Here is an 11,858-nt window from a genome sequence, read left to right as displayed (position 1 = left end):
GGCTAAATTCCGCCGCTGCCCCTGGGGTGGCGGTGAAGGCTTAGATCCTCTCCTCGCAAAAGGGTAGTAGGTTCGAATCCAATACGGTGCAAAAAAGCATCTCAATTTACGACTCCGGTCAAGAAACGCTTCCAATTGAATCCCACAAACTCAATAAGTAAAATGATCCTGACTCTATAAGAAGTATTGATGGACGCAGTTTAACTTTGTATCGTCTTAATATATTTAGATTTCATCATCATCATCATAAAGAGTCAGTCTCAATCCTACTTCTTATTTAATATTATTATCTTACTTAGCGTTCGCGCTTCCCAATATCCTACTTTACCTACTTGATCTCCTTACCATACGCGCCTCTCAAAATTCAAAATCACCTCAGTCACCAATGCGCGTCATAATATATACACATCTTGTAAGACAACGACCATCATATACATTTTATATTCCTTTCTCTGGACGCCTAATTCTTCCGCCCAGTCAAGGATATTAGGCCTCTCAGGTTAACATGAGTGCAAAGTTTATAAATATTAAATACCAACTTAGTCCGTGATTCAAAAAAAAAAATCCACACATTGGCGCCCTCTGTTTCTGGAATCCTTTTGTCAGAATACCGATACAGAGCTGAACATACAGCATCATTTATTAACTAAGGACAAAAAGTGACAAGCAACTACGCACAGATACCTTCTCAGAGCGACAATCTGTCTCACTACTCTGTTATTATTTGGAAATTTTCATACTATAACGAAGTCACATTGCTGGCGATTCAGATTAGATTCAACGCTTAGCAACTTTCAAGCATTATAATCAATTTACGAGTTTTTCAAACTGCAATTAACCATATACCCAAGGTATCCTGATGATCCGGCTTAATCGAGTACATACGAGAAACGCAATTCATCAAAACTTTTTACGATATTAGACAAGAGACGCTTCCAGCATATTTAACGCATCGTTTAAAACATCATACTATTGGAAGTATTGATGGACGCAGTTTAGTTTTGCAGCGTTATAATCCTGCTCCGTAACTTTGGTATCGGCATTTGCGTTATACTGAATGGCATTGGTTGATAAGGTAGTATCTCCAGGTGGAGTTAAAGAAGCTATAAGTGCTGAAATTAGTGCAGATCCTATAGCTGCAATACAAGCTGCTCCACCTGAGCCTGCGCAAGTTGTTCCAGTAACCACAACTCCTGCTCCAATCAATGCCAGACGAAGTGACAATCCCCATATAACCGTGGGCTAAAGTTAGCCACGGCATAAGCCGGCCTAGGGGTTAGACTAGTAGGTGCTCCTTCTACCAATAAAGTGTTTTTAAAATGAAAACTTCTGAACTGAAAAAAGTAGTAAAGAAAGAGAGAGAAGTAAAGAAGACTACAAAGTAAAAGTAGTAGCGTTGGGTTCCATTCATTCTGATTATTTTGGGGCATAGGGAGTATATCAATACTTATGGTTACCAGCCTTATACTATGATGAATAAAAATCGAGGTCTTATATATACTAAAGAGTATATATATTAAAAATCAGTTTTTTGGTTGATTTAATTATATCGGGTATGTTCATTTTTATATTCTGTTAGGGTAGCTCATTTTTCGAGTTATTGGAGCTTGAAAGATTAATACCCGTCGCATAGGAGAGAACATTTGCATTGCGGACTTTTCGGAGGTAAAGAAGAATTTACCTGCTTAAATAATGTTGGTCTGTAAATATCAAACGCGTTCTATTATTGGTTAAAAAGGTATTAAGTATAATGTGATCTAAAGTAGATGGCGTTTTTGGCATAAGATATGGTTTCTTACATCGTTATCTTTGTTGTTGGCCGTACATCCGTTTTCCTTGCCCCTATATCCATTGTTGTTGCCTCAGAATCTGTACGTAATTACCTGTCCCTTTTGTCCCTAGTTACTAAATGATGCTGTATGTCCAGCTCTGTATCGGTTATTCTGACATTGTATCCTACTTTTATTTAAAATATTTATGTTTTATACTTATCAATCGATAAATTATTTGATTATGCTCTAACCAGGTAGGTTTATATGTCGTTTTGAACATACATCCAACAGCTATCCCATTTTTGATTTATGAGTAAGCCAAAATACCCCTGCCAATTTCGTCCTTTAAGCATATCCACAAAATCTACTGGCACTGAGCTCTCTATTTATAGCTTTGTTAATGCTTTGACTAAATAAGTCCAAACATAATATAAGGCTAAGTTAGTCTTATCATGTCCTGGTGCAACACCGTACCTATATGTGAAATCATCTGCCTCTCTTTTATCTCTCCCACTTCCCGACTCAATAAAGTTGAAGTGGCTTTCCATGTTCTTCAATAATCCATCTACAGTATATATCTCTCGGTGTTTCTTCATGTCCTCTGGTAAACCAGCCTCTTGCAAACTCTCCGTCGATAACAACTCTATATTGCAATGTTTCTGAACATCTGTGTCGCACTCGTAAGTTTTGATCCATTTTCATTAATAACTGGAACCACTCCCAAATTGTCCCAATTTGGTGAGTGAGCACTTATAGAGAAGCTTCTTGAATTAACGTGTGCTATGTCATGAGCCAAATCGTCTTGGTTTTAACGGTGTAGCCCAATCTTGAGAGGCATAGGCTAAGATCGCTGTCATAGTAGTATAAACGCCTTTGGCAGCAAGGAAGACAAAAGCATTCATACAAAGGGTTTTGATCCAGCTGAGAACAGTAATATTTCACCACTAGCACAACTTCCCTATCTCGGTGCAATCGAACCATTTAGTGTGTCTAAATTATCTAACTTCATAGATTATACACTTGGTACTCTTGTCACCACAAATGCTATGGCCACTAAAATAAACACACAGTCCCCCCTCACGACCATGGCTGGTTCTGTGAAGTTTTTTTTTTAATATATAAAGTACAAAATATGGAATATCATAAATAAAAGTAAGATACAAAAACTTATTGCTTTCGATAAATTTATAAATTAACAAATACAGATATACAAATACATATATGAAAACATCTATAAATGTGAAGTAGGCTCAATTCTTTATTAATGTAAGATAGTCTTAATTATTTCGTTAATCTCAACGTTTCTCAAACTTTAAGGCTAGTGTTTGAAATGGTCTGAAAGATACATTGACTCGGAGTATTGATCTTTTAAAGCACCCGTTAAACCTACATACGGTCCTGTATTGATTTCTTTCACCTACACCGACTTCTCTAGAGTAATACTAATAAACCCAATAACATTAATATTAAAGACAAAGAAAAAACATGCTATCTTAGTATAGTTGTTGCCAACATACTTAGAATTCATAAGGAAGCGAAGAGTCCGACGGTAATAAACAAAAATGCACACAACACTAATTTCCTAATTTTGTAAGGGTACGTGTTTCAGAAAATATTACTTGAGTCCAATATTCGTTGTACTAAAAATAAGTATAGAACTTTTTCAATGGAAAAAATAACATTAAAATCCAAATAAAAATTAGCCCCACGCGGGGCTCGAACCCGCAGCCTTGAGATTAAGAGTCTCACGCTCTACCGATTGAGCTAGCGAGGCTTGTGAATGAAAGAAAGTTGGGCATCTTGCATATCCTAGTTTACAGTATATCTTACGTCATATATTACCATTTTTTTTTCTGAAATTTCTGAGGCATATTTTGCTTTATAATAACTCGTTGCATCTAATTATATTGATGCCCACCTATATGTTCTCAGCTCTTTTAAAATTACAGTACTTCTAATTGTCATTCAGTTCTGTGATAACATAAGAAACGAAACAATCAAACATATAAAAAATGGCTCAATCCGCTGGCGGATTAAGGATAATTATATCATGTTATATGCTGATCATCCACATGAATGTTTTCGTGCAAGATCTATTTTTATATGTAGAGTTCGTATTCCTTACTGTCCCCATTCCTTACATATATCTTTATACTTCTTCATACCTGTCGATTAAATGGCACTGTATTTTCAGCGCATCCATTTGAATTAAAACATCGATCATATATGTACATGTACATGTGCGTACACTATATTGTTTTCACTTTGATATTGGTAATAGAAGGGTTAAATTTTAACATTCCCAAATATATCTACTATGTCAATTGTGGAACACAAATTGTTCGCAATTTCTTCAAAGGAAATACTACTTATGATGATCATCGATCTTTGTTTCTATTCTAACTACAAACAACTGTAACTCAATTATTAATTATAGTAAAAATTGCGTGCGCTCTTTAACATGATGGGAACGAACTAATGAGCAACAACTATCTCAGGATGGATGCATGAGAAAAGCAGGTTGTTTCAAAAAGGTTTTATTATGAGCCAGTGGGCGTTGTCAGGTGGAGATAAGTGAATTAGCACTTGACTCGGATCGTTAACTTATACAATTGTCTTGAATAAGAGTAAATTTGATAATTTTAATCCTATTGATAGATCTAAGAACCTATCAGAAATTCACATCAAGGGAGAACATTGAATAGTAATACTGTTAGGGCTTTCTATCCTAACTCAATGATTGGGATTTTTTTCTGTTGGATCTGATCCCGGAGAGCACAGAATAGACGAAATTCCTTGTATTGAGATGTGTTGAGTGTGATGATATCGTTTGGCTTTAACGACTTGACTTGCTTTTATGTTAGTCATACAATAGGTCTTGTAGCCTGAACATATATATATAAATGAGTTATAAATATAAGATAGAGGAAACCAAAATCAAACCCAAGTCGAAATTACCGAAGAAAAATCTCTACTTTAATATGTTGCACCCTAGTTTAGCGATTTTACCATATAGCATGTCAGCTCTATCTAAAAATCCAAACAAATATAAATACTCGGCATTTTATATATACAAACAAAAAGTTACGATTAAGAACGTATAAAAAGAGGTCTTGCCCGGATTCGAACCGGGGTTAATGGAATGTTTGTGAATCAAAATCCACTGTGATAACCGCTACACTACAAAACCAGATGGTAGCGGCTACTTTAATAGACTATAATATCTAAGAACCTGGTGAAAATTTGCAAAAATATTTTCTTAGGGACGATGTAGTGCCGCTGCTCTGGTGTGGCAATGAGGGCTTAGAGTCCCAAAATAAAGTAGTAAAAACAATTCTGACATTGTAAGAAGTATTGATGGATGAATTTGTAATTTGTACGTCCTAAAAATATATTCAGATTTCATCATCATCATCGGGATGATTTAGAAGAGGTCTTCGGTGATGCAAGTATTTTAAAATGAGCAATTTTATTAAAATCTAACGAAAGTCATACTTCGTTGTTGCTTCTTAAACTTGCATTCCTAGGACAGAATCCGGAGGTCGGGGTCCATATTCTGGGAGATATGTCAGCACTTTATGTAATGGGCAAGCCTACGTATGACAGATAGCCAAGGAAATCTTACGGAAAGTGGACATATGTTTGTATTTATTGGAAATCTCACGTTTCTGTACGCTATCAGCCTATCTAAACTCGTCGGCCGAATGCAACTTTCCTCAGCTCTATAAACCTCCGAACCATATAGGCTTCTATCAATGTAGTGGTGTATTTGTTAGAAACATATCAACAACAAGAAAGATAATGTTCTTGAAACCACGGCATAACTTTCAGATCCTTCTTCTAATCACTAGTCTTAGGCTTCTGGGCCTCAATTCCGACATCGTAAAGCGAATACTCAGTTCGGCTCGTGGGAGATTATTCAGAGTAAATAGGACCGTGATGGACCAGTAGGATGGTGTGTACCTTGATAGATGCAAGGCTCGGTGATAGTAACATTTCTTGTTGCTTAAAGCTAACGCAGTTCTATTTAGAAGCAAATGAGCCGTCGTGTTGTATAAATGAAGTGACTTCAACAAATAGATAATGAAACTGTTTTGTCAGCTGGTGCATAACAACGCCGCTTAGAGTCTCATTTGCAGCCAAACGGACAATGCCTAGCTTGTTAATTTAATTATGTCACTATGAAGTCTGTGTTTGGGGAACAATGGAATTGGTATACCCGTGTGTTTTTCCAAATGAAAAATTTATGTATAATTACAGAAAACCTAGGTACCACTTCTGTTTTGAAGATCAAATAAATTACACACTAAACTTGTCCACGGGGGCTACACAACAATGAATTATTAATATACATTGAATTACTCATAACTACAGCCTATGCGAATGATCACACGGTGCTGTCAATGAACTGTAGGAGGACAGATCCTCCTAATGCAAATACAAGTAGTGATAAAGTGAATGCGTTCAACAAGCGAGTTGTATGCTTTTCTATTGAATCGTGTTTATAGGCTTGTGAGCTAGTGCGACCAACTTCTAATTCTATAAGGTCATCCCTAGGCACTCTTCTGTGGAATAGACGTAGGTTTGATGTTTGTAGTCCTACCTGAACAAGTTCAGATCCATCTAATAGAGGTATAGGTAGCATGTTTACCAGACCAAATGTGACTGATAATACTATAATATATTGCGTAATTGTTGAGAAAAATTTGACAAACCAGTCTGGAAACAGTAATGGGTGTTTCTGCGTGTATTGTGATACTTTGACTGTAAGGTTATGCATTAGATTTGCCTATGTAAGTGCAGCAACGTACGATTCTCCCACAGATAGCGCTTACTGCTCTGTAACAAAATACTCTCCTCTTCATTCTGTGCACCAAGATAACCAACGCGCACGATGTGAGACCATGGATGTGGGCGCACACAAATAGACTTCTCCTCGTCTAGATCCCGGCAATCCGTGGTATCCTGTAGCATAACCTCCGACGGTTCGAAGCAAGCTTGCTCACTGGTGAGAGAGGATGTTTGATAAGGTATGAAACATGCAGCGGTATTGATAGGCTCCCCAAGGTTGCCGGCTAAGCAGCAGGATTTATTTGATGCTGGAGCTGTTACTTAGAAAGCACTAAACAAATGACTGCACTTACAATCGAAGGCCTCCTTATCAACAGCCCAAGCGTAAGGGCGTGATGCAATCTCTTTTTGGTCTATTGGCGATAACAAATAGCGATCCCATATGTCTATATCAGCTTCATTTTTAGGTGCCTCGACGCTGAATGTCAGGGCATCTATGGATGTAATGATCGTGTTGGGATGTATGTACCCATAAAGCTCACTACCCTATGGTAATGTTAGGATGAACACAATTACACTTTATTGACTCACCTTAGAAACGCTGGTGACGGCACGACCGTAATCACCGACATACTCATATAACTGACCATTGAAAACATATGCTACCACACTTAGTAATAATGCTAGTAAGAAATTATGGAATGCGCCTGCACATATGATTCTCGCGTGTGATCTTAACGAAATGTTCGAAAGGTGTTGCTGGGATAGCGCTACGAATGCTCCAGGGATGAATGGAAACGCTAACGCCACTCCAGTAGATACGATGTCAACATTTTCACTGTATTTCTCATTAGAGTTACTTCGTGATTAGACGATACGTACCATACAGCTGCGACGGCGTGGCCAGCTTCGTGGAATGTCTGCACAGCCAAGAAAGACAAAATAAATGCAGGCAGATCAGAAAGAGGTGTTGTCCACCCAGGGAGCTTATCGTCGTGTAAGCATACTCAAGTGACCAAGATTATACTCACAACTGGCTTGATAATGAGACTGTCACCAAGGGCAGTATAATCTTCAACGCTCCTCACCCTAAGTGGGTGCAAAGAGGCCTTGTAAAGATTGTATAATGTCTTCAGAATGCTCATTGAATCCGTCAGGAGTACTGCGTATGAGATGAATACTGATGCTACAGAGATGACTACGCCTATGTCATATATATGGCGAAAGTAACCATTATTCTGGCTGCTGACTATACCCCTTAACCTCCCCGTATTCTTAAATTCGAATCTCTTCATTTACCAACGATATGATGGTACGAGAGAAGTGAGGATAGGAAGTTGAGGAACCTGTGTATAAATGTCACAGCATATTTTATAATTCAAGGTTCAGCCCCTGTCAAAGGGTTTCAGCACATTCCTTATCTTATCCGGAGTATCTCCGCTGAGGACATTAAGTAGAAGTTATTTCAGATCTGTTTAGAGTAGCGCTACCTATCTAATGTATGATGATACCTTTTTCGCCCATTTTCGGCAGTCATTAACGCGTCTAGACGATCTTCATTCCATCCAGTTCACGAAGCAGCATGCTAGAACTGTGCAAATGTACGTGTATACGATTAAATAAGATAAATTTCAGGCTGCTGTGATCTATGCTGTGCACAATACGAGTAAATCAATTAAAACAATTATATACAGTTAAACTTTGATTGAATGTATTAGATTGCGCGAAATTCCATCATCTCGTTTTAAATGCTGTATCTATCATACTTCTATATCAAAATAGCCGTTAATCATATGAAGTCTGAGGGGAACCCTTAAAGAAGCGTAACACTCAATTGTACAATAAAGATTAAAAATATCAATCTGTTGTAGCATCTCGAAGTAAATTACGTTGTGGGCTGGTTGAGTTTTGACTGAAGCAACATGGATTAATCCAGTCGACCACTGTCACAGCCTTTGCCCTAGACTCTCAATACCACCATGAGATACTGTTGTACAATAACTTGATGTTATGAGCCTGCCAGATAGTCTAGTATTTCAGATATACTATCAAAGATGGTATCATATGTAGCCGTTGAACTAAAAACTTCTGATTTACATAAATCCTTCGAGAGACATGGTGCTACTCTAAATATCATAAAAGTTCATTGTATCATAAGCTTCTTTAAGTCTTCATTGGCGCGGACCCAAACCAGATCAGCATATAAGTTCTTAACATAATTACACACTGAGTTAGCCTCTACAGCTAAACTTCCTACTTTATCTGCTTCAAATAGCGAATCCATAATTTACCAAGCCTTCAAAGGATCTTTGAACATATGATAACAAACCAGTTCGAGACCTTGTCTGCAAACCATCGACCTGCATAGACGTCTGATCTGCAAATATCCAGAAAAGTAGCTTAAATTATCAAACTTACCACTGCAGCAAGCTAGTAGACCCGAAATCTTCTCATTAACGACAGGAGATGAATGAGACACATCTCCTAAATGAAATATTTCTTGAGAGTCAGCGCAGGTAATAAGTTTTTCCCTGGTATAGAACTTTATTAATTGAGCCCAAGCAGACGAAGTACCATAACCAGCGCCAGTATCTGAGTCAAGAGTGCACAAGTCAACACTTTCGCATTCTTGCGCATCAGATATTCTTGTTGGTAGGATAGAATTAAAAACAGTGAGGTGTAGACCACAAATATATACAATAAAAGGAGATTCACTAGAAACATGTTTCACATGATTGATGATGCACTGATGATGGAATGAAGAAGTATGAATAAATGAAAAAGCATTTAAAACTTTCCTAGATTTCCCCATCGTTAATCGCTATAATGCGGGAAGCTTTTAGTTAGGTTTGATTTAATCTGAAAGCATTCCTTCAACGGAGTCGTAATGTTTTGAAACATACTTCATATCTTCCGTAAAATTATTACTTTTGACAAGTTTACTTCGTGCTTTAGTAAAGTCTAAAAAGAAAGACCCAATTTTTCTTCTCCTGATATGTCGACGTAATTTATATGACCAGATAGAAATGTTAAAAAACATAAGAAGATATAAATGCATAAACTGACATGACATTTTCCCGCCATAGGTTCAATTCCTGAACCTGCACCTCTTGGTGAAGACAATTATAAACCAGGTTACTTATCCATGAGGTGCACTACATGTCCATAAACTGTTGGCTGTCTCGCTTTTTTACATCTGAATTCTTAGAAACTTTTATAACCAGTCTCAGTATAGGTTGACTTTAAGCATTTTCCATATGTAATAAAGAATATTCGACATCACCAAAAGAATATTCCAACACGGTACCACATGGGGATAAGTTAGGATCATAGATAGTAGCGCCTCCAGAATCCTCTCTTTTGTTACGGGACTTATGAGAAAATGCAGGCCGGATAACCACAGGGCTGTCATAGCCATTAGTCCATTAATATCATGGGTTTAGTTCCCTCAAGAGTTATGGGTTCAGTGCTACGATGAGATGTGAAACCATCTCCAATACGGTAAATGGCATAAACTGCAAACAAACAACCAAAAATACTAGCTGTAATATAGCCACCCAAATTTTTTATTCTGTTCTTGTCGTCCAAATCACAAAAACCTTCAAGATGGTCATTAGCTATTATTGAAGTTAGATACAGTGATATTAGGCCAGGTCTTTTGATAGGAGTATTGATGTGCTGAAGAGCCAATTACGACCACGAAAATTGGCCTCCATCGTCCTGTCTAGGGTTGACTAACATCAGATTTTCCTTTGATAATGCGTGGTGAGGGCATTTTGGGTCCCCTTCCACCAATCTTATGCATGTCAACACTACGTTAGAGTAAAATTAAAACTGAGACCGATGCTTTTTTTAATTCTGTCTGTATCAACCAGAGTTACAAGAACTTCTTCTCAAGGCTTTTTCCATTGTGGTGGTGGTAGCATTGGTCTAACTTATGTGACTGCTTGCGAGTTGAATATGTCCCTGTCTTCTGCTAAGTTTTTGTATTCGAATTCCATAAAGGCTTTCTCAATCGCTTATTCTCTTTTGTTTCTAAGTTTCTAAATATGCATGGAAGGCTCTTTCTCTTTCTTCTAGTCAAACTGCGAAAGTCGTTATCGTGTTTGGTATCATGACATTGATGCTAGTTTTGAATAAAGCGATATGTTTACTTTCTTCAAATCCATTTCCGCTGTTTGGTTTGCTACTTCTTGCTCACCCGGCATTACTCTTCTGTTTTACGTTGTTTACTAAAGGATTTTCTCTATATAAATTATGACTCTCTGACCATCTAGCATTAATGCTTCAATGTAATCTAGCATCAGATTGATAACTATTTCTATGATGATGATGATGATATCTAAAGGTATTGTTGTCGATACCACTTTAAGTACGTTCGCCAGCAGTTTCTTATAATATTATGACTTACTGAACTACTAAAGCATTTCTCTACAGACGCAGTAATGTGATGATCGCATTTCCGTTATTTGAATTTCAGCTGATTCATTGGTGTCTCTTACGTGTATAGGCAATATCACATTAAGACGCTCGTAAATGGAATCTAAAGCTCCTGAGCATCAGGCCTGATTTGAACCGAGTGTTGATCTTGGAAATTTTTGTCTCTAATGTGGTTCTTGCTATAATATGTCTTCTACGAATAAATAAATAACGTCATATATGGTTATATACGCCACACAAAATGCACTTGAGTGAATGAATCACTTTGAAGCGCTAGCGATGTGAGTTAGCTGTGGTACACATTTTACCAGTGAGAAGTAATAAAAAAGAAACCTTTTCGCTATGGGCAGAAATACAGGAATTTAGCCGCGATGATGATGATGATGAAATCTAAATATATTGTTAAGACGATACAAAGTTAAACTGCGTCCATCAATACTTCTTAAAGCATGAGGATTTGAATGGCATGTTGAATTGGTAGGAAGCGTTTCTTGACTAGTGTCGTAAAATGTCTTGATGATTTGCGTGTCCGGGAATTTTCTCGGTTACGCCGAACCACCGGAGTATCTTGGGTACGTAGTCAATTGTGGTTTGAAAAACTCGTAAAGGGCTTGAAGAGCTTGTGCGTTCCTGAGCATTGGACCTAATTCGAACCGAATGTTGATCTTGGTTATCTTTCTTCGCAAGGTAATTCTTGCCATTATGTGTCTTCTACATATAAATACTCTGTGCGAGATGCTATCATCTACGCCGCACGTCCTGCATTTAGGTGAGTCGATTAGTTTGAATCGGTATCGGTATGACTTAGTCGTAGGGAAGTGACCTGTACGTAGCTGGGTTGCTAGGCACCGTGTC

At 37.6% G+C, this 11,858-nt stretch overlaps 3 protein-coding genes and 2 non-coding genes across 5 annotated transcripts; 1 reads left to right on the top strand and 4 right to left on the bottom strand.

Moving 5' to 3' along the window:
• The first annotated feature begins 440 nt into the window (after positions 1 to 440).
• WALSEDRAFT_61658 (hypothetical protein) lies at positions 441 to 2,328 on the top strand. The gene is made up of 4 exons (XM_006960838.1): positions 441 to 1,075; positions 1,128 to 1,284; positions 1,345 to 1,871; positions 1,928 to 2,328. The coding sequence occupies exons 3-4, from the start codon at positions 1,788 to 1,790 to the stop codon at positions 2,000 to 2,002; spliced, it is 159 nt and encodes a 52-aa protein (XP_006960900.1). The 5' UTR covers positions 441 to 1,075; positions 1,128 to 1,284; positions 1,345 to 1,787; the 3' UTR covers positions 2,003 to 2,328.
• Positions 2,329 to 3,473: 1,145 nt separating this feature from the next.
• On the bottom strand, positions 3,474 to 3,546 carry WALSEDRAFT_t116. Its single transcript has one exon. It is a non-coding gene; the product is annotated as a tRNA-Lys (tRNA).
• A 1,334-nt stretch (positions 3,547 to 4,880) lies between these two features.
• Positions 4,881 to 4,962, bottom strand: WALSEDRAFT_t115. The gene has a single exon. It is a non-coding gene; the product is annotated as a tRNA-Gln (tRNA).
• Positions 4,963 to 6,095: 1,133 nt separating this feature from the next.
• WALSEDRAFT_34302 (peptidase M50) lies at positions 6,096 to 8,228 on the bottom strand. The gene is made up of 7 exons (XM_006960837.1): positions 8,113 to 8,228; positions 7,595 to 8,062; positions 7,446 to 7,549; positions 7,155 to 7,401; positions 6,917 to 7,109; positions 6,584 to 6,871; positions 6,096 to 6,536 (listed from the first exon to the last, which is right to left on the bottom strand). The coding sequence occupies exons 2-7, from the start codon at positions 7,706 to 7,708 to the stop codon at positions 6,160 to 6,162; spliced, it is 1,323 nt and encodes a 440-aa protein (XP_006960899.1). The 5' UTR covers positions 7,709 to 8,062; positions 8,113 to 8,228; the 3' UTR covers positions 6,096 to 6,159.
• A 602-nt stretch (positions 8,229 to 8,830) lies between these two features.
• On the bottom strand, positions 8,831 to 10,470 carry WALSEDRAFT_58952 (hypothetical protein; the record flags this gene model as incomplete). The annotated part of the gene is made up of 2 exons (XM_006960836.1): positions 8,982 to 10,470; positions 8,831 to 8,940 (listed from the first exon to the last, which is right to left on the bottom strand). The coding sequence occupies exons 1-2, from the start codon at positions 9,373 to 9,375 to the stop codon at positions 8,831 to 8,833; spliced, it is 504 nt and encodes a 167-aa protein (XP_006960898.1). The 5' UTR covers positions 9,376 to 10,470.
• Between the last annotated feature and the right edge of the window lie 1,388 nt (positions 10,471 to 11,858).

This window comes from Wallemia mellicola (genome assembly GCF_000263375.1).
Source record: "Wallemia mellicola CBS 633.66 unplaced genomic scaffold WALSEscaffold_43, whole genome shotgun sequence".
Taxonomy (NCBI): Eukaryota; Fungi; Basidiomycota; class Wallemiomycetes; order Wallemiales; family Wallemiaceae; genus Wallemia; species Wallemia mellicola.
This window is presented reverse-complemented; position numbering and strand designations above follow the sequence as displayed.